This window comes from Schistocerca americana, chromosome 6, assembly GCF_021461395.2.
Source record: "Schistocerca americana isolate TAMUIC-IGC-003095 chromosome 6, iqSchAmer2.1, whole genome shotgun sequence".
NCBI classification, from domain to species: Eukaryota; Metazoa; Arthropoda; class Insecta; order Orthoptera; family Acrididae; genus Schistocerca; species Schistocerca americana.
Genome location: NC_060124.1, coordinates 578,440,025 through 578,464,091, shown reverse-complemented (window position 1 = coordinate 578,464,091; position 24,067 = coordinate 578,440,025). Strand labels below are relative to the sequence as shown.

Sequence of the window (24,067 nt, the reverse complement as noted above, 5' to 3'; positions counted from 1 at the left end):
AATCTTGTTGGTGGCATTGGAAAGTGTGTGAATGGCAGGAAGACATTCCTGCCAATCTTATTATGCTGTCATAAAAGGCCACATCAATTTGTCGAATACTATCTTGGCTGTAGATCAGATTCTTGGGTATACCAAGTTATGACAATATTGTTCTGGTATCTAGGGTTGTTGCCTCCCCCCCCCCCCCCCCCCCCCCCCGCCCCCCTTTGATAACCCCCTGCGGGTTCGGGGGTAAGAATAGGCCTGAGGTCTTCCTGCCTGTTGTAAGAGGCGACTAAAAGGAGTCTCAAACGTTTCGGCCTTCTGTGATGGTCCCCTCTTGGGTTTGACCTAATTTTTTTCCAAATTTCCGTTGTTAGTGCGTGCCATTTGGGGAAGGACACCTTACGTGGTGTTTTTCTATTGGTCCATCATGCTCCACCATCTTGCATGTTACCTATTGTCGTGTGGGGGGGACTATGCCCAACATCTTCTGGGTTGTCTCCTTCTCGCCTTCTGCGCACTCTTCTTCTTAGCGCCCACGACAACTGTGGACCCTTTCAACACCTAAAATCCAGCACGGTAGCCAGTCCGTTGTGGTGGGGTCGTCATGTACCCTCTTGGTGGTAGCCCCCTGACCACGCAGGGATCGCACTACAGATGCCAGAGCTGTTTCCTCCCCATGCATGCCAAGGAGTATGTGCCCATCTTGTCTGGGGCACGGGGACTCCGGGCAATGGGATATCGGCCAGGTACCCGTTGCTTTGGCTGGGTGGCGCCCTTGGGGAGAGCCCTCGTTCGGAGTAGGTGGCATCTGGGCGGATGTGGCGCAATGAAGCGCAATAAATCACACCAAGCTGGTGGTCGCACGGCCACCAGCGTCTCTAAGCGAGGTAGAGTCGACTTTGATGCTGCGCAATATGACCCTCAGACGTTCCCCTCGTTGGCTGCGCCATGGGAGGGACGCCGATCTAGTGCCAAGCGGGAGCCTTACGTACCGCAATACCTTGTCTGCAGCAGGACTGATGGTGACTCCTTCCTTACGACGAAGCCTATGTTTTTTGTGGAACACCTGGAGGATAAGTTTGGGGAAGTGGCGGGGTTGTCAAAAATGAGGAATGGGTCCATCCTCCTCAAGACGTCCTCCCAAGCCCAGTCACGAGCGTTGCTCTTGTGTGATAAGCTGGGTGACGTCCCTGTTACCGTCACTCCCCACAGTAGCTTAAATATGGTCCAGGGGATTATTTACCATCGTGACCTCTTGTTGCAATCCGATGACGAGCTGAGAGCCGACTTGGAACGACGTGGTGTGCATTTTGTCCGTCGTGTACATAGAGGACCCAAGACAAACAGGGTGGCCACCGGTGCCTTTATCTTGGCCTTCGAGGGTGATGTCTTGCCCGAGAAGGTCAAGGTGATGGTTTACCGTTGCGACGTCAAGCCATACGTGCCTCCCCCGATGCGGTGCTTCCAGTGCTGGAAGTTTGGGCATATGTCCTCCCGTTGCCCCTCCAGTGCTACATGTCGAGATTGCGGACGCCCCTCTCATCCTGATTCTCCATGTGCGCCTCCGCCTGTATGTGTCAACTGTGGGGAGCACCACTCTCCATGCTCGCCGGATTGCCCCGTTCTTCATAAGGAGCGGAAGATAATGGAATTTAAGACCCTGGACCGGCTTACTTATCGAGAGGCTAAACAGAAATATGAAAGGTTGTATCCTGCTTCCATTCGAACATCTTATGCTGCAGCCACGTTATCGTCGCCCACGCGAGCGACGGTTGTCACCTCATCTGTGCCGCCTTCAGTGGGCCCTCGGGGCCGTGTATCTCTGTCTGCCCCCCTCGTGCCTGGGGGCAAGCCTTCCTCTGTTGCCCCCTTAGCAGTTGGGGGCAAACCCTCTTCTGTCGCTGCCCCCACGCTTACTTCGGGAGTGACATCTGCTCCACAACCGGGAGGCTCGATCCCTCCCCCTCCTTCTCCGCCGGCGTTGCCTCCGCCGGTTCCTCTCTCGCGGAAGGGGTCCCTCGGGGCTCTCCCTTCCGCTGGGGAGCACCACTCTCCATGCTCGCCGGATTGCCCCGTTCTTCATAAGGAGCGGAAGATAATGGAATTTAAGACCCTGGACCGGCTTACTTATCGAGAGGCTAAACAGAAATATGAAAGGTTGTATCCTGCTTCCATTCGAACATCTTATGCTGCAGCCACGTTATCGTCGCCCACGCGAGCGACGGTTGTCACCTCATCTGTGCCGCCTTCAGTGGGCCCTCGGGGCCGTGTATCTCTGTCTGCCCCCCTCGTGCCTGGGGGCAAGCCTTCCTCTGTTGCCCCCTTAGCAGTTGGGGGCAAACCCTCTTCTGTCGCTGCCCCCACGCTTACTTCGGGAGTGACATCTGCTCCACAACCGGGAGGCTCGATCCCTCCCCCTCCTTCTCCGCCGGCGTTGCCTCCGCCGGTTCCTCTCTCGCGGAAGGGGTCCCTCGGGGCTCTCCCTTCCGCTGTTTCTTCTCCTACCCAGCCGGATGTCAGCCAGTGGCTGAAGGTTCCACCACCTGCTGGTCGTAGGGCTTCTGCGTCGTCGTCAGCCTCCGACGCTCCTTCAGAGAACCTCTCCCAGCCCTCTCACCCTAAGGGCCGACGTGAGAAGAAGGAACGGCATGTGTCCAAGAAGAAGGACGTTCCGGCGGTTTCAGCACTGCCTGCTGTACCTAGTCCTGGCTCCGGGGATGAGGTGGAGATCCTCGCCTCTGCCGCGGATCTTGCCCTCACGGAACCCTTGGGGACCTCTCCTATGGACTCAGCTGACTCTCCCCCGGTGGCGGCAGTTGGCTCTGAGGCGCTGTCTGCCTCTTAGTCGCATTCACGCCCTCCCAGTCCCTTCCTGCTTCCATTCTCCAATGGAACTGCGGTGGTTATTTCCGCCACCTGCCTGAGCTCCGGATGCTTCTGAGTGATTCCCCTGTTCTCTGCATTGCTCTGCAGGAAACTTGGTTTCCGGCACTGCGGACCCCCGCCCTTCGCGGTTATCGGGGATACTATAAGAACCGCGCTGCCTGTCAACGAGCGTCAGGTGGGGTTTGTCTTTTTGTTCACCACTCTGTCTGTAGCTCGCCAGTACCCCTTCAGACGCCTTTAGAGGCAGTCGCTGTCAGGGTTGAGCTCTCGCCGGCTATTACTGTTTGCTCTGTTTACATTCCTCCGGATGGGGAGCTCCCCCGACATGTCTTGGCTGCACTGCTGGCTCAACTTCCGCCACCTTTGCTGCTTCTAGGCGATTTCAATGCCCACAACCCTCTATGGGGTGAGACTGTCTCCGATGACCGCGGTCGGGCCGTGGAGCATGTGTTGGCGCAGCTCGACCTTAGCCTCTTGAATACCGGTGCTCCCATGCATTTCAGTGTGGCCCATGGCTCTTTCTCGGCCATCGATCTCTCTCTTTGCAGCCCCGGACTTGTCCCATCCCTCCACTGGCGAGTGCATCCTGACCTCTGTGGTAGTGACCATTTTCCCATCTATTTGTCACTGCCCCAGTGTCATTCTTCTGGGCGCCTGCCCCGCTGGGCTCTCCACAGGGCTGACTGGCCGGCTTTTACTTCTGCTGCAACCATTGAGTCTCCCCCCCAAGGTGACATTGACGGGGTGGTCCGTGTCTTAACCACATCCATCATTTCGGCGGCCGAGGCTGCCATCCCCCGCTCTTCTGGACTCCCTCGGAGGAAGGCTGTACCCTGGTGGTCGCCGGAGATTGCTGAGGCTATTCGCGACCGTCGGCGGGCTCTCCAGCGTCATAGGCGGCACCCGTCTCTGGAGACTCTCATCGCCTTTAAGAGGCTCCGTGCCTTGGCCCGCCGTCTTATTGCACGGCGTAAGCAGGAGTGCTGGGAGCGGTATGTCTCCTCCTTGGGCTCCCGTGTCTCCCCCTCGCTCGTGTGGTCCCGGATCCGGCGGATTTATGGATACCAGACCCCTATGGGTGTACCTGGGCTCTCCTTGGACGGCGCTGTCTGCACGGACGCTGCCGCCATTGCTGAACAGCTTGCCGCGCACTTTGCGACGAGCTCAGCGACTGCATCTTATCCCCCCGCCTTTCACTATCTAAAGGAGCGAGCCGAGCGGACGCAGTTCTCATTTCACACGCGTAGTTCTGAAAAATACAATGCTCCTTTCAGCGAGAGGGAATTCCTCGCTGCCCTCGCCGATTGCCCTGATACAGCACCAGGACCGGACTGCATCCACGCGCAGATACTGAAGCATCTCTCCCAGGACTGCCAGAGACACATTCTCGCGGTATTTAACCGCATTTGGAGCGAAGGCGTGTTCCCGTCGCAATGGCGAGAGGGTGTTATTGTCCCCATCTTGAAGCCCGGTGCTGACCCACTGGCGGTGGACAGCTATCGTCCCATTACCCTCACCAACGTTTTGTGCAAATTGCTCGAACGTATGGTGGGGCGGCGTTTGTGTTGGGTCCTTGAGTCGCGCGGTCTCCTCGCTCCATCCCAGGGTGGCTTCCGTCGGGGCCGGTCTGCCATGAACAATTTGGTGCGGCTGGAATCTGCTATTCGTACGGCCTTTGCCCGACGTCAGCATCTCGTTGCTGTATTTTTCGATCTGCGGAAGGCGTATGACACCACATGGAGGCATCACATCCTCACCACATTGTATGAGTGGGGTCTTCGTGGTCGGCTCCCGGCTTTTCTTCAAACCTTTCTATTGCACCACTCTTTCCGGGTGCAAGTCGGTGCCGCCTCTAGTTCTTCTTATACACAGGAAAATGGGGTCCCGCAGGGCTCGGTGTTGAGTGTGTCCTTATTTCTAGTGGCCATTAATGGTCTGGCTGTAGCCGTGGGGTCGTCGGTGTCTCCTTCTTTGTATGCCGACGACTTCTGCATCTCATTTAGCTCCACGACTACGGGAGTCGCCGAACGCATGCTGCAGGTAGCCATTCGGAAGGCAGCATCATGGGCTCTGACTCACGGTTTTCAGTTCTCTGCAGCCAAGACTCGAGTTATGCACTTCTGCAGGCGTCGGACGGTCCACCCTCATCCTGAACTTTACCTCGACGGCCACCTGCTTGAAGTGGTGGACACTTGCTGCTTCTTGGGACTCGTGTTTGATGCCCGGCTCACATGGGTTCCTCATATTACTCAGCTGAAGCAAAAATGCTGGCGGCACCTCAACGCCCTCCGCTGCCTTAGCCACACGTCTTGGGGTGCGGATCGCTGCACGCTGCTGCGATTGTACAGAGCCCTTGTGCAGTCTCGGCTTGATTATGGGAGCCTGGCCTATGGGTCTGCATCACCCTCAGTGTTGGAGTTGTTAGACCCCATACACCACTGTGGGGTCCGGCTTGCAACTGGCGCTTTTCGTACGAGCCCCGTGGATAGTCTACTGGTGGAGGCCGGGGTTCCCCCGCTGCGAATTCGCCGCCATCGACTGCTCGCCGACTATGCTGTCCACGTGCATTGCTCGCCAGGCCATCCCAATCGTCGCCTGCCGCCGTTGGATAAGCAGCTGAGCAGCAAGTCGTATACTCCTAGCTCACTCATTTGTTACATAGTTTAATTCTTAATTTCTTTGCGTGTTTTTGGTACTTGCATTGTTTAATTCATAAATTTCGGGCGTATTATAGTATTTGAGAGTTGTAGCATCGCGTTTTAGTACCTGAATAGTGTAAATTCGCGTAGTCGTTTGTCTACTGTTTTTGTTTTGAACGGCCAGTGTCGGTTGGTCGCAGTCAGTGTGCTCCCTGCCGCCGTTGGATAAGCAGCTGCAGCAGCAAGTCGTATACTCCTAGCTCACTCATTTGTTACATAGTTTAATTCTTAATTTCTTTGCGTGTTTTTGGTACTTGCATTGTTTAATTCATAAATTTCGGGCGTATTATAGTATTTGAGAGTGTAGCATCGTGTTTTAGTACCTGAATAGTGTAATTTCGCTTAGTCTCCTTCCGCCGCCGAGCAGTGTCAGCAGTGCGCAAGTAGCAGCATTACTGCATTTACTAGGCAATCTTGTATTTTAATAACCGTTTAAATTTTGTCGATTTGTTTGCGCTTTCTGTAGATTAGTTCAGACGTTCTTTGCAAAACAGTTTTTAGCATGGATAGGGACTGCAACTGCTGTGTTCGGATGCAGGCTGAGTTGGCATCCCTTCGCTCCCAGCTTCAGGCAGTGTTGGCTTCGGTCACACAGCTTGAGGCTGTTGCCAATGGGCATCACTGTGGGGGTCCGGATGGGGGTTTGTCGGGGACGGCCAGCTCGTCCCACGCATCCCCTGATCGGACTAAGACTGTGGTTGCCCGGGATACTGCCCGCATTGAGGCTGATCCCTCACCTGTGGTAGAGTGGGAGGTCGTTTCAAGGTGTGGCAGGGGGCGAAAGACATTCCGGAGGGCTGAACGGAAAGCCTCTCCAGTTTGTCTGACGAACCGGTTTCAGGCTCTGTCTCAGGCTGATACTGATCTTCGGCCTGACATGGCTGCTTGTCCTGTTCCAGAGGTTGCCCCTCAGTCTGCAAGATCCGGGCAGTTGCAGAGGGTGGGCTTACTGGTAGTTGGGAGCTCCAACGTCAGGTGCGTAATGGGGCCCCTTAGGGAAATGGCAGCAAGAGAGGGGAAGAAAACCAATGTGCACTCCGTGTGCATACCGGGGGGAGTCATTCCAGATGTGGAAAGGGTCCTTCCGGATGCCATGGAGGGTACAGGGTGCACCCATCTGCAGGTGGTCGCTCATGTCGGCACCAATGATGTGTGTCGCTATGGATCGGAGGAAATCCTCTCTGGCTTCCGGCGGCTATCTGATTTGGTGAAGACTGCCAGTCTCGCTAGCGGGATGAAAGCAGAGCTCACCATCTGCAGCATCGTCGACAGGACTGACTGCGGACCTTTGGTACAGAGCCGAGTGGAGGGTCTGAATCAGAGGCTGAGACGGTTCTGCGACCGTGTGAGCTGCAGATTCCTCGACTTGCGCCATAGGGTGGTGGGGTTTCGGGTTCCGCTGGATAGGTCAGGAGTCCACTACACGCAACAAGCGGCTACACGGGTAGCAGGGGTTGTGTGGCGTGGGCTGGGCGGTTTTTTAGGTTAGATGGCCTTGGGCAAGTACAGAAAGGGCAACAGCCTCAACGGGTGTGGGGCAAAGTCAGGACATGCGGGGACCAAGCAGCAATCGGTATTGTAATTGTCAACTGTCGAAGCTGCGTTGGTAAAGTACCGGAACTTCAAGCGCTGATAGAAAGCACCGAAGCTGAAATCGTTATAGGTACAGAAAGCTGGCTTAAGCCAGAGATAAATTCTGCCGAAATTTTTACAAAGGTACAGACGGTGTTTAGAAAGGATAGATTGCATGCAACCGGTGGTGGAGTGTTCGTCGCTGTTAGTAGTAGTTTATCCTGTAGTGAAGTAGAAGTGGATAGTTCCTGTGAATTATTATGGGTGGAGGTTACACTAAACAACCGAACTAGGTTAATAATTGGCTCCTTTTACCGACCTCCCGACTCAGCAGCATTAGTGGCAGAACAACTGAGAGAAAATTTGGAATACATTTCACATAAATTTTCTCAGCATGTTATAGTCTTAGGTGGAGATTTCAATTTACCAGATATAGACTGGGACACTCAGATGTTTAGGACGGGTGGTAGGGACAGAGCATCGAGTGACATTATACTGAGTGCACTATCCGAAAATTACCTCGAGCAATTAAACAGAGAACCGACTCGTGGAGATAACATCTTGGACCTACTGATAACAAACAGACCCGAACTTTTCGACTCTGTATGTACAGAACAGGGAATCAGTGATCATAAGGCCGTTGCAGCATCCCTGAATATGGAAGTTAATAGGAATATAAAAAAAGGGAGGAAGGTTTATCTGTTTAGCAAGAGTAATAGAAGGCAGATTTCAGACTACCTAACAGATCAAAACGAAAATTTCTGTTCCGACACTGACAATGTTGAGTGTTTATGGAAAAAGTTCAAGGCAATCGTAAAATGCGTTTTAGACAGGTACGTGCCGAGTAAAACTGTGAGGGACGGGAAAAACCCACCGTGGTACAACAACAAAGTTAGGAAACTACTGCGAAAGCAAAGAGAGCTCCACTCCAAGTTTAAACGCTGCCAAAACCTCTCAGACAAACAGAAGCTAAACGATGTCAAAGTTAGCGTAAGGAGGGCTATGCGTGAAGCGTTCATTGAATTCGAAAGTAAAATTCTATGTACCGACTTGACAGAAAATCCTAGGAAGTTCTGGTCTTACGTTAAATCAGTAAGTGGCTCGAAACAGCATATCCAGACACTACGGGATGATGATGGCATTGAAACAGAGGATGACACGCGTAAAGCTGAAATACTAAACACCTTTTTCCAAAGCTGTTTCACAGAGGAAGACCACACTGCAGTTCCTTCTCTAAATCCTCGCACAAACGAAAAAATGGCTGACATCGAAATAAGTGTCCAAGGAATAGAAAAGCAACTGGAATCACTCAATAGAGGAAAGTCCACTGGACCTGACGGGATACCAATTCGATTCTACACAGAGTACGCGAAAGAACTTGCCCCCCTTCTAACAGCCGTGTACCGCAAGTCTCTAGAGGAACGGAGGGTTCCAAATGATTGGAAAGGAGCACAGATAGTCCCAGTCTTCAAGAAGGGTCGTCGAGCAGATGCGCAAAACTATAGACCTATATCTCTTACGTCGATCTCTTGTAGAATTTTAGAACATGTTTTTTGCTCGCATATCATGTCATTTCTGGAAACCCAGAATCTACTATGTAGGAATCAACGTGGATTCCGGAAACAGCGATCGTGTGAGACCCAACTCGCCTTATTTGTTCATGAGGCCCAGAAAATATTAGATACAGGCTCCCAGGTAGATGCTATTTTTCTTGACTTCCGGAAGGCGTTCGATACAGTTCCGCACTGTCGCCTGATAAACAAAGTAAGAGCCTACGGAATATCAGACCAGCTGTGTGGCTGGATTGAAGAGTTTTTAGCAAACAGAACACAGCATGTTGTTATCAATGGAGAGACGTCTACAGACGTTAGAGTAACCTCTGGCGTGCCACAGGGGAGTGTTATGGGACCATTGCTTTTCACAATATATATAAATGACTTAGTAGATAGTGTCGGAAGTTCCATGCGGCTTTTCGCGGATGATGCTGTAGTATACAGAGAAGTTGCTGCATTAGAAAATTGTAGCGAAATACAGGAAGATCTGCAGCGGATAGGCACTTGGTGCAGGGAGTGGCAACTGACCCTTAACATAGACAAATGTAATGTATTGCGAATACATAGAAAGAAGGATCCTTTATTGTATGATTATATGATAGCGGAACAAACACTGGTAGCAGTTACTTCTGTAAAGTATCTGGGAGTATGCGTACGGAACGATTTGAAGTGGAATGATCATATAAAATTAATTGTTGGTAAGGCAGGTACCAGGTTGAGATTCATTGGGAGAGTGCTTAGAAAATGTAGTCCATCAACAAAGGAGGTGGCTTACAAAACACTCGTTCGACCTATACTTGAGTATTGCTCATCAGTGTGGGATCCGTACCAGGTCGGGTTGACGGAGGAGATAGAAAAGATCCAAAGAAGAGCGGCGCGTTTCGTCACCGGGTTATTTGGTAACCGTGATAGCGTTACGGAGATGTTTAATAAACTCAAGTGGCAGACTCTGCAAGAGAGGCGCTCTGCATCGCGGTGTAGCTTGCTGTCCAGGTTTCGAGAGGGTGCGTTTCTGGATGAGGTATCGAATATATTGCTTCCCCCTACTTATACCTCCCGAGGAGATCACGAATGTAAAATTAGAGAGATTGGAGCGCGCACGGAGGCTTTCAGACAGTCGTTCTTCCCGCGAACCATACGCGACTGGAACAGGAAAGGGAGGTAATGACAGTGGCACGTAAAGTGCCCTCCGCCACACACCGTTGGGTGGCTTGCGGAGTATCAATGTAGATGTAGATGTAGATGCTTTTCCCTGCCATGGTCCTCCATCTGCCCGAACGGCGACCTAGGTCTGGGCTTTCCGTCGCTGTCCGCGTTCAGTCCCTGCTGTCGGAATTGGGTTCATTCCCTCTTCCGCCTCCCTTCCGGGTCCGTGCACCTACGCCTCCCTGGTGTTTGTCCCGGCCGTCCGTCTGTCTGGACTTGGCACAGGGACCCAAGGACTCGGTTCCGCCTGTGGCCCTCCGTCGCCGTTTTCTTGCGCTCCTCGCCTCATTTTCGGACTGTGAGACTGTCTACACTGATGGTTCCCTGGTTGATGGCCGCACTGCCTACTCTTTTGCTCATGCTGCCCATGTTGAGCAGCGCTCCTTGCCGGCTGGCTGCAGTATTTTTACTGCAGAGCTGGTGGCCATATTGCGTGCTCTTGAGCATATGCGTTTCTGCTCAGGTAGGTCCATCGTGATTTGCAGTGACTTCCTGAGCAGCCTTCAGGCCATCGACCGCTGCTATCCCTCCTCTCCTCTGGTGTTCTCCATTCAGGAGTCTGTTTCCGCCATTGCCCGTTCTGGTCGTTCGGTGGTCTTGGTTTGGACGCCCGGTCATGTTGGCATCCCAGGGAACGAACGTGTAGACAGGCTGGCCAAAGGGGCGATCGACGCCCCAGCTTTGGAGATCGGCCTTACGGCTCGCGACCAGCAGCTGGTGTTGCGCCGTAAGCTGATTGGGATGTGGGCTGCTGAGTGGCGTGGCATGACAGCCCTGAATAAACTGCGGGCTGTCAAGGGGACGACCGATGTGTGGCGTTCCTCCCTGCGGGCTTCTCGCAGGGACTCGGTAGTCCTGTGTCGGCTGCGCATCGGCCATACATACCTGACGCACGGCCATCTGTTGCGTCAGGAGGATCCCCCCTTGTGTCGGTGTGGGTCCCGGCTGACGGTCGGCCACATTTTGCTGGAGTGTCCTCGACTGCGCACACTCCGGCAATCTTTTAATCTCCCGGGCACTTTGGCTTTGGTTTTATCCGACGATGCCTCCATGGCTGACAATGTTTTACATTTTATCCGTAGTAGTCCTTTTTATGGTTCGATTTAGGGAGGTCCTGCGCCTTTCCCTTTCTGTGTCTTTTGTCCTTGTGTCTGTTGCTGTTCTGGTGTGCCGTCAGATGGTTGACTCTTTCCCTTTTTTTTTCTCGTTGTCAGTCAACCAGTCTCCGGCCATCCTCCTTTCTTCTGTTTCTTTCTGTCTGGTGTTCCTCTGTCCTGTTCTTGTCTGTAGTGTTTGTTGCTGCATTTGTGTTCTTTTAGCGCCTGGGGGGACGTCTCCTCCCCCTTTGGTTTTTACCTGCTCCGTAGATTTTCGGCTCGCCTGATTTTGGAACGGGGGACTGATGACCTTCGCTGTTTAGTCCCCCTTAAACATCCCAACAACCACCACCACCATCCCCTTTGCTACATCACATCAAATTCTGTCGGGCACATTCGGAGCTGACAGATGCCAGAGCTATTCACTGCTCCTCCATATGACAGCGTAAGAGAGGATTTTTCTGTTGTTTGCCAACTCTGCCCAGTGAATGTAGTTTAAAGTGGCACAGTTCTGAGGTAGGCAGTCTGTGACAGGATTGTTTTTCCTGTTACGTGACGCACATCAATTGTAAACTGTGTGATGGCTCTTCCTGCCTATACTGTCGCAGTGAGCTGAGGTGTATGGCATACTGAAAGATAGCTGCTAGCAGCTTGAGGTCCGTAAAAATTGCAAAATGGCCAGAAATGCTTGATAGCTAAATAAATAAGTAACTCACAGTCAATAACACTTCATTTTTGCTACTCATGTGTTAAGTTCTTAGAAGCAAATGCGAACAGCTGCCATGTGCCATCTACTTTTTGTTGAAGAGTTGCAACCACTGCTGTTTGGCTTGCAGCAATCACAAGCACCAAAGGGGTGCTCCATCTTGGGTGTTCCAGTGGTGTTTCCTGTGCCAGATGCTTCTTGAAGAAAGCTGCTTCAGCCTCTGGTCTCCACATTAAGTCCGTGATGCTGGCACACTGTCTTGTATTTGGCAGAGATAACTGAAAATGATATTGTGACCATTTTATTGCTGCTATATTATTTCTTTTAATAATAATAATAATAATAATAATAATACCCGTGGAGGCTCGGGAAAAGGATAGACCTTCGGTATGTTCTGCCAGTCGTAAAAGGCGACGAAAAGAACAAACCACTAATAGGGCTAACCCCCCTTTTAGTGTGATTAGTTGGTTTAGGACAGGACTAATGAAGCCTCGGACAAGCGCTGTCAAGGTCGGGGACGGCGCTTGAAACCTATGCCAGTCCACAATGGTAACGACACTGCTAACCACACGGAAAAGGATTTAAATCCAAATAGAGGTGTTTTGCAGGACATGCTTCCTGCAACCACTCTAGAAGGAAAACAAAGACAGAGGATGAGATGGTCAGATGAAGTTAACCGACACCTCATGTTCTGTTATTACCAAGCAACAAACTTAGGAACCAACACAACTGGAGTAGTTTCACTTTGTATTCACCTTCTCCTTTTTACAGTAATCTGCTATACAATTTTATCCCGCCTATATATACTCAATAATGCGCAACCCACTTCCAAACCAAAACCAAAAAAAATTTTTTTTTTTTGCCGCTTTCAACACTACCGCCGCTATAAAATCCACCATTTCTAGTTCACAAACAGTTCCTTTCACCTTTTAAACAACCATTTCTTCTAGTTCTAATAACTTTCGCTTTATTTCCATTTCCGTTTTTCCCACATCACTGATAATTTTTAGCCGCTTCCCACAGGTTTTAACGTCATTATTTCTTCGTCAGACAATTGTTAGCCTCATTTTCATAATCTGCCACCTCAAAACCACTCCTTTTAATATATTATACGCAGTTTTTTCGAAATTTTCCCAAATTTCTCCGTCCTTTAACGTGTTTTGGCGGCAACACAACTACCTAACCTTTGTGCACATCGTTGTCTACCAACCCAAGTCCAACATAGCCCAGCTGTAACCAACACCTTTTCGCCTTTTTTCACACCAGATCTCCAGTTACTTTCCAGTTCACATTTATCTCTCCCCATATATTTTTATTTTCATTTTCATTTAAGCCTCATGTTACACTTTCCACCTTCTAATACCATGTCACCCTCACAACACCCCCACAATGACCCCATTAAGTTTTATTTACATTCCCTCCGCAAACATGCCTTCGCCCTAGCCAGATTACGCTCCCATATTCTATTTTCTCAGGCTTGTCTGACATTTGGCATTACCCCCAAAGGCCTCACACTTAAAGTTCCCATCTCTGGCTGCAACCCTTCTTTCCATCAGTCCCTATACCAGTTCCAAACTGAACAATCCATTGCCCTCACCCACCTAATCCTTCACCTACACATCAACTCAGCCAATAAACACACCCGTCAACTCCTATCCTTAATAAAAGTCCTTAATCTTTCCTCTCCCACATCCACACCGGCTGTTCAGAGCATCCTCCTACAGGCCAACCGTAAATTAGAACAGCATGCCACCCTCCACCTCAAAAAACTATCCAATCTCCTGGTTTCCCACCTTCGGAAAGGCAACTCACTCACCCTTCACAACCTTTCCAGCAAACCTCAACCTCTTCTCATTGCACACAAACCCAGTCTCTCCCATATACTCAATCTCCCACTTTCAGCTCCACTCCCTCCAAAACCTCAAAATTCCAATCAACACAATCTGGAACCACAACACCCTAATTCAGTAGTTAACCTTTCCTCCAAACCTCTCTCCCAATCCGAAACTTCTGTCCTATCCAAAAGCCTCACCTTCAGCCCCACTCCCAGATTCAACCAAACAGCCCTCGTCAAAGATTTACTGTCCTACACTCGTACTCTCTGCTGGAAATATCACTTTGCCACGAAGAAAAATGATCCTAATCCTACTCCTAATGATCCAACTCCCCAAGACACCATCCAAATTGAACCCTGCCTGGAACAGTTCCGTCCTCCGTCACAGTGGGACCCACCTCCTCTTCCTCAAAATCACCCTCTCCAAACCTTCCAGGAATTTCTGACTTCCAGCCTTGCATCTCAATCCTTCTTAAAAAACCTTAATCCTACTCCCAACATCACCACTGCTGAAGCCCAGGCTATCCGTGATCTGAGGGCTGACCGATCCATCGTCATTCTTCCGGCGGACAAGGGTTCCACGACCGTGGTACTTGATCGTCGGGAGTATGTGGCTGAGAAACTGCGTCAGCTTTCAGACAACACCATATACAAAGTTTGCCAAGGTAACCCCATTCCCGATGTCCAGGCGGACCTTCAAGGAATCCTCAGAACCTTAGGCCCCCTGCAAAACCTTTCACCTGACTCCATCAACCTCCTGACCCCACCGACACCCCGCACCCCTACCTTCTACCTTCTTCCTAAAATCCACAAACCCAATCATCCCGGCCGCCCCATTGTAGCTGGTTACCAAGCCCCCACAGAACGTATCTCTGCCTACATACATCAACACCTTCAACCCATTACATGCAGTCTCCCATCCTTCATCAAAGACACCAACCACTTTCTCGAACGCCTGGAATCCTTACCCAATCTGTTACCCCTGGAAACCATCCTTGTAACCATTGATGCCACTTCCTTATACACAAATATTCCGCACGTCCAGGGCCTCGCTGCGATGGAGCATTTCCTTTCACGCCGATCACCTGCCACCCTACTTAAAACCTCTTTCCTCATCACCTTAGCCAGCTTCATCCTTATCCACAACTTCTTCACTTTTGAAGGCCAGACATACCAACAATTAAAGGGAACAGCCATGGGTACCAGGATGGCCCCCTCGTACACCAACCTATTCATGGGTCGCTTAGAGGAAGCCGCCTTGGTTACCCAGGCCTGCCAACCCAAAGTTTGGTACAGATTTATTGATGACATCTTCATCATCTGGACTCACAGTGAAGAAGAACTCCAGAATTTCCTCTCCAACCTCAACTCCTTTGGTTCCATCAGATTCTCCTGGTCCTACTACAAATCCCACACCACTTTCCTTGACGTTGACCTCCACCTGTCCAATGGCCAGCTTCACACGTCCGTCCACATCAAACCCACCAACAAGCAACAGTACCTCCATTATGACAGCTGCCACCCATTCAACATCAAACGGTCCCTTCCCTACAGCCTAGGTCTTCGTGGCAAACGAATCTGCTCCAGTCCGGAATCCCTGAACCATTACACCAACAACCTGACAACAGCTTTCGCATCCCGCAACTACCCTCCCGACCTGGTACAGAAGCAAATAACCAGAGCCACTTCCTCATCCCCTCAAACCCAGAATCCCCCACAGAAGAACCACAAAAGTGCCCCACTTGTGACAGGATACTTTCCGAGACTGGATCAGACTGTGAATGTGGCTCTCCAGCAGGGATACGACTTCCTCAAATCCTGCCCTGAAATGAGATCCATCCTTCATGAAATCCTCCCCACTCCACCAAGAGTGTCTTTCCGCCGTCCACCTAACCTTCGTAACCTGTTAGTTCATCCCTATGAAATCCCCAAACCACCTTCCCTACTCTCTGGCTCCTATCTTTGTAACCGCCCCCGGTGTAAAACCTGTCCCATGCACCCTCCCACCACCACCTACTCCAGTCCTGTAACCCAGAAGGTGTACATGATCAAAGGCAGAGCCACATGTGAAAGCACCCACGTGATTTACCAACTGACCTGCCTACACTGTGATGCATTCTATGTGGGAATGACCAGCAACAAACTGTCCCTTCGCATGAATGGACACAGGCAGACAGTGTTTCTTGGTAATGAGGATCACCCTGTGGCTAAACATGCCTTGGTGCACGGCCAGCACATCTTGGCACAGTGTTACACCATCTGGGTTATCTGGATACTTCCCACTAACACCAACCTATCCGAACTCCGGGGATGGGAACTTGCTCTTCAATATATCCTCTCTTCCCATTACCCACCAGGCCTCAATCTCTGCTACCTCATACCTCACCTGTCATTCAACATCATCTTTGCCTCTGCACTTCTGTCTCGACTGACATCTCTGCCCAAACTCTTTGTCTTTAAATATGTCTGCTTGTGTCTGTATATGTGTGGATGGATATGTGTGTGTGTGTGTGTGTGTGTGTGTGTGTGTGTGTGTGTGTATACCCGTCTTTTTTTTTCCCCCTAAGGTAAGTCTTTCCGCTCCCGGGATTGGAATGACTCTTTACCCTCTCCCTTAAAACCCACTTCCTTTCGTCTTTCCCTCTCCTTCCCTCTTTCCTGACGAAGCAACCATTTGTTGCGAAAGCTAGAATTTTGTGTGTATGTTTGTGTTTGTTTGTCTATCGACCTGCCAGCGCTTTCGTTCGATAAGTCACATCATCTTTGTTTTTAGATATATTTTTCCCACGTGGAATGTTTCCCTCTATTATATTGACTACATTATGGACAGGTAGACAATTTAAGAAAACTTTTTATAGAACAAGCAGAAAAGTGAAAACAGAAGGAAACAAAACCAAACATTCAACACAAACCAAAAGAAATTTTACCAGAAAATAGATAACACACACATTAAAATAGACAACCCACCAAACATAACAGCCATGGAACACTTCTGGAGCAACATATGGTGAAACCCGGTACAACATAACAGACACGCAAGGTGGATACAAGCAGAAACAGACACATACAAGATGATACCACAAATGCCTGAAGTGATAATTTTGCAACATGAAGTCACCCAAGCAATTAATTCTACGCACAATTGGAAAGCCCCTGGAAATAATAAAATAGCAAATTTCTGGCTAAAGAAGTTCACCTCAACACATTCACACCTAACTAAATTATTTAGCAGTTACATTGCAGACCCATACACAGTCCCTGATACACTTACACAAGGAATAACTTACCTGAAACCTAAAGATCAAGCAGAAACAGCAAACCCAGCAAAATATCACCCCATAACATGCCTACCAACAATATACAAAATATTAACTTCCGTCATTACACAGGAATTAATGAGACCTCCAACACAGAACAAAATTATAAATGAAGTACAAAACAGCTGTTGCAAAGGAGCACAAGGATGTAAAGAGCAACTGAAAATAGATACAGAGGTGACATATCAAGCTAAAACTAAACAAAGGTCACTGCACTACTCATGCATTGATTACCAAAAAGCTTTTGATAGTGTACCCCACTCATGGTTACTACAGATATTGGAAATATACAAAGTAGATCCTAAATTGGTACAGTTCCTAAACATAGTAATGAAAAACTGGAAAACCACACTTAATATCCAAACAAATTCAAATAATATCACATCACAGCCAATACAGATTAAGCGTGGAATATACCAAGGAGACTCATTAAGTCCTTTCTGGTTATGCCTTGCTCTGAACCCACTATCCAACATGCTAAATAATACAAATTATGGATATAATATTACTGGGACATACCCACACAAAATAACACATTTGCTATATATGGATGATCTAAAACTACTGGCAGCAACAAATCAACAACTCAACCAATTACTAAAGATAACAGAATTATTCAGCAATGATATAAACATGGCTTTTGGAACAGACAAATGTAAGAAAAATAGCATAGTCAATGTATGTGTAGTGTAGCGACCTTTGTTTAGTTTTAGCTTGATATGTCACCTCTGCATCTATTATCAGTTGCTCTTTACATCCTCGTGCTCCTTTGCAACAGCCTTTCTGTTCTTCATTTATAATTTTGTTGTGTGTTGTGTGTGTCATTAATTTCTGTGTAATGACTGAAGTTAATATTTTGTATATTGTTGGTAGGCATGTTATGGGGCGATATTTAGCTGGGTTTGCTGTGTCTGCTTGATCTTTAGGTTTCAGATAAGTTACTCCATGTGTAAGTGTATCAAGGAGTGTGTATGGATTTGCAATGTAACTGTTAAATAATTTATATCTAAAAACAAAGATGATGTGACTTACCAAACGAAAGCCCTGGCACATCGATAGACACACAAACATACACACAAAATTCTAGCTTTCGCAACCAACGGTTGCTTCGTCAGGAAAGAGGGAAGGAGAGGGAAAGATGAAAGGATGTGGGTTTTAAGGGAGAGGGTAAGGAATCATTCCAATCCCGGGAGCGGAAAGACTTACTTTAGGGGGAAAAAAGGACGGGTATACACTCGCACATACACACATATCTCCATCCACACATATATGTGTAGAGATTAATTCGCTTTAGACATCTTTCACAGAATGAGTGGGAACAGGTTAATAAAGGTTATGTGCGCAGAATTGTGGTAACATCCCCTAGGCTGTGGGTCAGCCATGTCTCCACAATATCCTTTCTTTCAGGAATGCTAGTTCTGCAAGGTTTGCAGGATAGCTTCTGTTAAGTTTGGAAGGTAGGAGACGAGGTACTGGCAGAAGTAAAGTTGTGAGGATGGGGCCTGAGACGTGCTTTGGTAGCTCAGTTGCCCGCAAAAGGCAAAGGTCTTGAGTTCGAGTCTCGGTCCGGCACATGGTTTTAATCTGCCAGGAAGTTTCAAAGGTAATGTGCGTTTTAATCTGATAAAAGAAATAAGCTATAGTCCAGAGCAAAGGAGCAAAAAAGATCTGGAAAGAAATAATATTCGTTAGTCACAAATAAAGAAAAAAATTCCTTAATGGAGGTGGTAAACTTAGAATAAACAATAGAAACTATGGGTTGCAATATCAGACCAGAATTCTGCTCTGAGCTGCCGGAGTTGGCGATCTCGTGCATGAGGTGTGCTTGTTCGTGTGAATGAGTGGTGTGTGTTTCTCCTTCTTTTATAGACTGAGACTGTGGCCGAAAGCTTATGTGTAAGTGTCTTTTAATTGTCGCTGTATGCAGCTTAACATTTCATCTGTCTTTTCCTACAGTGTTGTTATTAAAATTAGAATAATTTCAACACAGGAAAACCAATATAACAGGAGTTATATGGACATCAGAAAGAAAACAATGTGCAGAGATGATGAGAGAATAGTGAAAGAGCCAGAACCAACAAAGAAAGAAAGTGAATTGACAGTATTCGATTGAAAGTACTCTTTAAATGTAGAACCGAGTTTAAAAGTCTTGTCTGTAATTTTCCTTGATCATTAACGTTTAATTCTCTACCACCTACATCTATGATATCTGTGCTCCTTGTCTTTACACCCACACCCTCACGTATCCTTTTATCTTCTCACTCTGTTGTGGTATTAATGTGTTTTTTAATAGAGGTCAGTAGGAAACTGCATATGCCTGTTCTATTTTGCAAAACTGGTACTCTTTTTAGCAGTCAATTCACTTCTTTCAGATTTGCAGAAAGCAGTGAAAAGAAGAAGTCAGTCACCTCCAAAAGAGGAGGAAAGCTATTCTGACTGGAAGAGAAGAATGCTGCAGGAAATAAACGAATCATCAGAAGACTGCTGATGTGTTCATAGGAAGAACAAGGAAGATTAACATATTGTCAGTTGCTTGTTTGTGTTCAGAAAGGTATTTGTGCATGCAGTTAATAACAAGCTAATTTCCTTTGTTCTTTGTATATTTTTTATGTACAGTGATTTCATGTGCAACTAATGTATTTTATTATTGTTTTTGTCCTGAAATTATGATAAATAGAGCACTTTCCTTGTTATTTCTTTAGTTACTTTCTTCTCAACCTGATATCCAGTTTATTTTCTTGGGATGTTCTGTATGATTTCCTCTAATACAAACAGTTGTACCACCTGTACTTCTCTGATTCATACCCATGCACCTCCTGTTTCTAACGTGTTGTGATATTGTTCATTACCATACGAAAGGTCCACATGCAAGACTTAAAAAAAAGCACCCATCCACCATATCTTTGTACAGTCCTTTCGCTTAGTATCAGTATTCTTGTGAATGTTTTTGCATTGTTTTTCGTATGTGTTCTTCTGGTCATATGTGATCCGGTCAGGCTAAATAAGCAATAAACAAACATCCTACGCCATCTGTGTCAACTGTGGAAATAGCCATGGCATATGAGGTTTCACCCCTTCCCCTCCACCTCCCCCAAGAGAGGAGGGGAGGACTTCCCCCTCCCCCCGCACCCCATCAGGCTTATGGCTGGTATGTTGTGGCCTGCGACAGCTTCCCCTTCTGTGTCTGTGTCTACGTCTCAGAGTTGCATTTACATCCAGCGTCCTTGATTATTTGTTGGATCTACGTCTACAGTTATACCCTGCAGACCACCATGAGGTGTATGGCAGAGGATACATCCAAATGTAACAGTTATTTGGGTTTCTTGCTGTTCCATTCACGTATGGAGCATGGGAAGAATGATTGTTTGAATGCCTCTGTGTGTGCTGTAATTATTCTAATCTTGTCCTCGTGATCCCTATGTGAGCGATACGTAGGGGGTTGTGGTATATCCCTAGAGTCATTTAAAGCCAGTTCTTGAAATTTTGTTGGTAGACTTTCTTGGGATAGTTTATGTCTATCTTCTAGAGAGTACCAGTTCAGTTTCTTCAGTATCTGTTGACACTTTCCTATGGGTCAAAAAACCTGTGACCATTCATGCGGCCCTTCTCTGTATACATTCAATATCCCCTGTTAGTTCTATTTGATGTGTGTCCCATTCATGCGGCCCTTCTTTGTATACATTCAATATCCCATGTTCTATTTGATGTGTGTCCCACACATTTGAGCAATATTTTAGAACTGGTTGCACAAGTAATTTGTAAGCAGTCTCCTTTGTAAACGATTGCACTTCCCCAGTATTCTATCAATAAACCGAAATCTACTACCTGCTTTACCTACAACTGAGCCTATGTGATCATTCCGTTTCATGTCCCTAAAAAGTGTTACACCCAGGTATGATTGCATCAGTGACTCTGTGGTATTGTAGTAATAGGATACTATGTTTTTTCATTGTGTGATGTGCACAATTTTATGTTTTTGAATATTTAAAGCAAGTTGACAATCTTTGCATCACTTTGAAATCTTATCACAATCTGACTTAATACTTGAAGAACCAATGGGAAAAATGGTGAATGTCACTTTTTTGTCGAAAATGAGTTAGGAGTGGCAATGCAGAACTGAAGACACAAAATTCACATACAGTGTTATACAGCAAGGACACTGATAGTGATTGTGTAGTAATGATCTGAAAATTATCTATGAATGGAAACAATGCTAGATGTCAATTGTGGCATAGGGAAAAATGATGACTGTCATTCCAGCATGTTTCAGAATCTGTTTCTTTTATTCTGTATTCCTTGCAAACTCTGCTGGCAGCCCCACTGTTATTGGTCTCAGTTTTTTGTTTTTATACCTATTACCCTATGGACGTTATTTATTTGCAAGACGATAACATGGGCAATGTAGAAGATGACATAGATGACTCTCAAAATGTACGTAACACAGAGAAGTCTTTTAAGAAGAGAAGAAGCTACGGCAGAATGTTCAAGCTAATGATGACACTGTGTTTATCGTCTCATGACTCCGACCAAGACTATAAGTGTAAGACATTAAAATGTTTTGAAAATGTGTGTGTTGAACAGATATCACAAATTCTTAAAGAATTTTATCAAATGAGGTGTTACAATGAGCAAAATTTTTGCTTATTTGGACTGATGTGTATAAACCCAATAAAACAGCGTAGCCTCGACGAGATTTGCATCACTTCTCAGATCTTGGACCTGCTTTTTATCACTTCTGTTCAAGGAGAAGTGCTCTTTTGAATTCAGTCAGTGAAGGAGCTGTTGTTACAACAAGAGATGAGAACTCTTTTTTTTAATTCCAAAGGTATTACAATGGTGCATGGGAGAGTTCACCAGTAAAGCAACCTCTCCATGGCCCATGTCGCCATGAAGTTGAGGATACAGCTAATGAGCTAAATCTTGGCGAATTCTTTCCTTCTGGATTACGAGGGTGGTTTGAAAAGTTCTCGGAATTACCACGGGAGGTCAGCGCTAATGAAATGAGTGATATTCATTGGGCTGTTACCTGTAAACATATGCCACATCAGTGCTCTTGGAGGAGAGCTGTGGCAATGACATGGTTCTGTTGTTGTTCCTGCGTAGTGATTTGCAAAGATGGAAAAAAACCTAGATTCGAGCAGTGATAAAGTACTTCGTAAAGAAAGGTATGAAAGCAAAGGACATTCATGCTGATTTCCAGAATACACTGGGGGACTGTGCTCCTTCATATTCAGCTGTTGCCAAGTGGACAAATGAATTTAAATTTGGTCGGGAGAGCTTAGATAATGATCTGCGCAGTGGTCGGCCAAGATGTGTCACTACTCCAGAAATCATTGCAAATGTGCACAAAATGGTCATAGAGGATCGCCGATTGAAAGTGCGTGAAATTGCTCACTCTTGCCAGATGTCATCTGAAGGGTATATCACATTTTAACTGAAGAATTAGTAATGAAAAAATTATCTGCATGATGAGTGCTGCGACTCTTGACGCCCGCTCGCAAACATGTGCGTCACCATGCCAAAATTACACGAACTAAGGTATGAATTGTTGCCACACCTGCCATGTTCACCTGATATGGCACTGTCAGACTTCCATCTCTTCCCAAAACTGAAAATTTTTCTTGATGGATAAAGATTCAGCTTCAAACGAAGAACTGATAGCTGGAGTTGACAACTATTTTGCAGGCCTGGAGGAAAAAATATAAAAAGTTTCAGTGATGTAAGTACTCTTTTGCTATTGCGTTCCGAGAACTTTTCAAACCACCCTCGTATTTGTACAACTGTAAGATGGTTACTCTCATTTCGTGCTCTTAAAATAAAACAAAATATCTGGCACTGTGGTTTTAGTATTAATCTTTCATTACAAGAAATCAATTTCTGCAGTTATGAAGGAAAATAATATCCTTTACGCTCTGTTGCAGATCTCATCCCACTCTTACTTGAAAAGTTTAGGGACCTCCAACACTTGACACAGTTTTGCAGCCCAGCAGCAAGGGCTTGCTACATGAAAACAGCCATTTTATGAGACGAAAAAAATCAAAGAGCAAGTGTCAGAAAAAAGCAAAGTATTCGGTGCAGCAGTGACAACTAAAGACTTCGCCTTAAATGTATTATTTCAGTGTCACATATCTGACTGTTGTTTCTGATAATAGTGTGTAGTAAAATCTGAAAATTAGATATAGTGACTGTAATATTAAAATAAAAATTATAAAATTTATTAACAACATGAGACAATAAAGTACTCCCAAGTATTAGTGCACATAGCTTCACCCTACACACCCAAGCTTTGATCATAATGTGTTTCAAACTTTAAATTGCATTTCCTGAAAAGCTGATTCCAAATGACATCCATTATTTTTCCCATTGCCTCTTCTTTCAGACAGCACTTCATTACAGATAACTGCATCATCTGCAAAAAGGCTATGGTTACTGTTAATATTCTCTGTAAAGTCATTAATATACAGCATGAACAGCAAGGGTCCCAACACAGTTCTCCGGGACACATTCGTTCTACAACTGATGGTGACTTTCCATACAAGATAACATGTTGCGTTTTCTCCTTACCAAAAAGTCCTCAGTCCAGTCACAAATTTCACTTGATACCCAATTTGATCATACTTTTGATTATCTGCATAGGTGTGGTACTGAGTCAAATACTTTTCGGAAATCAAGAAATACCGCATCCACCTGCCTGCCTTCATCCAAATTTTCAGTATGTCATGTGAGAAAAGTGTGAGTTGGGTTTCACATCATTGATGTTTATGGAATCCATGCTGGTTGGCAAGGAGGTGGTCATTCTGTTCAAGCTACCTCATTATGTCTGACGTCAGAATATGTTCTACGATTCTACAGCAAATCGATGCCAAGGATACTGGATGGTAGTTTTGTGGATCACTTATGCTATCCTTCTTGTAGACAGGTGTGACCTGTGCTTTTTGCCAAGAACTGTGCTTGGTGTTTTGATTGAGGGATCTACAATAGATTATAGATAGAAGAGGAGCTAATTCAGCTACAAAGCCATTATATAATCTGATAGGGATTCGATTGTGTCCAGGAGCTCTGTTCAATTTTAACAATTCCAGCTGTTTCTCGACATCACTGACACTAATACTTATTTCAGTCATCTTTTCAGGGGTACAAGGATTAAATTGGGGGCAATTCTCATGGATTTTCCTTTGCAAAGGAACATTTGAAAATTGAATTCGGTATTTC

The 24,067-nt window shown here is 46.8% G+C and overlaps 1 protein-coding gene across 1 annotated transcript in view; it reads left to right on the top strand.

Moving 5' to 3' along the window:
* Positions 1 to 23,032, top strand: part of LOC124619679 (origin recognition complex subunit 6) — a 103,541-nt gene extending 80,509 nt beyond the window's left edge. The window contains exons 6-7 of the mRNA XM_047146222.1: positions 19,228 to 19,406; positions 22,777 to 23,032. Coding sequence (XP_047002178.1) covers positions 19,228 to 19,343 — 116 coding nt within the window. The 3' untranslated portion in view covers positions 19,344 to 19,406; positions 22,777 to 23,032. The remainder of the gene's footprint in view (positions 1 to 19,227; positions 19,407 to 22,776) is intronic.
* Positions 23,033 to 24,067: the final 1,035 nt, after the last annotated feature.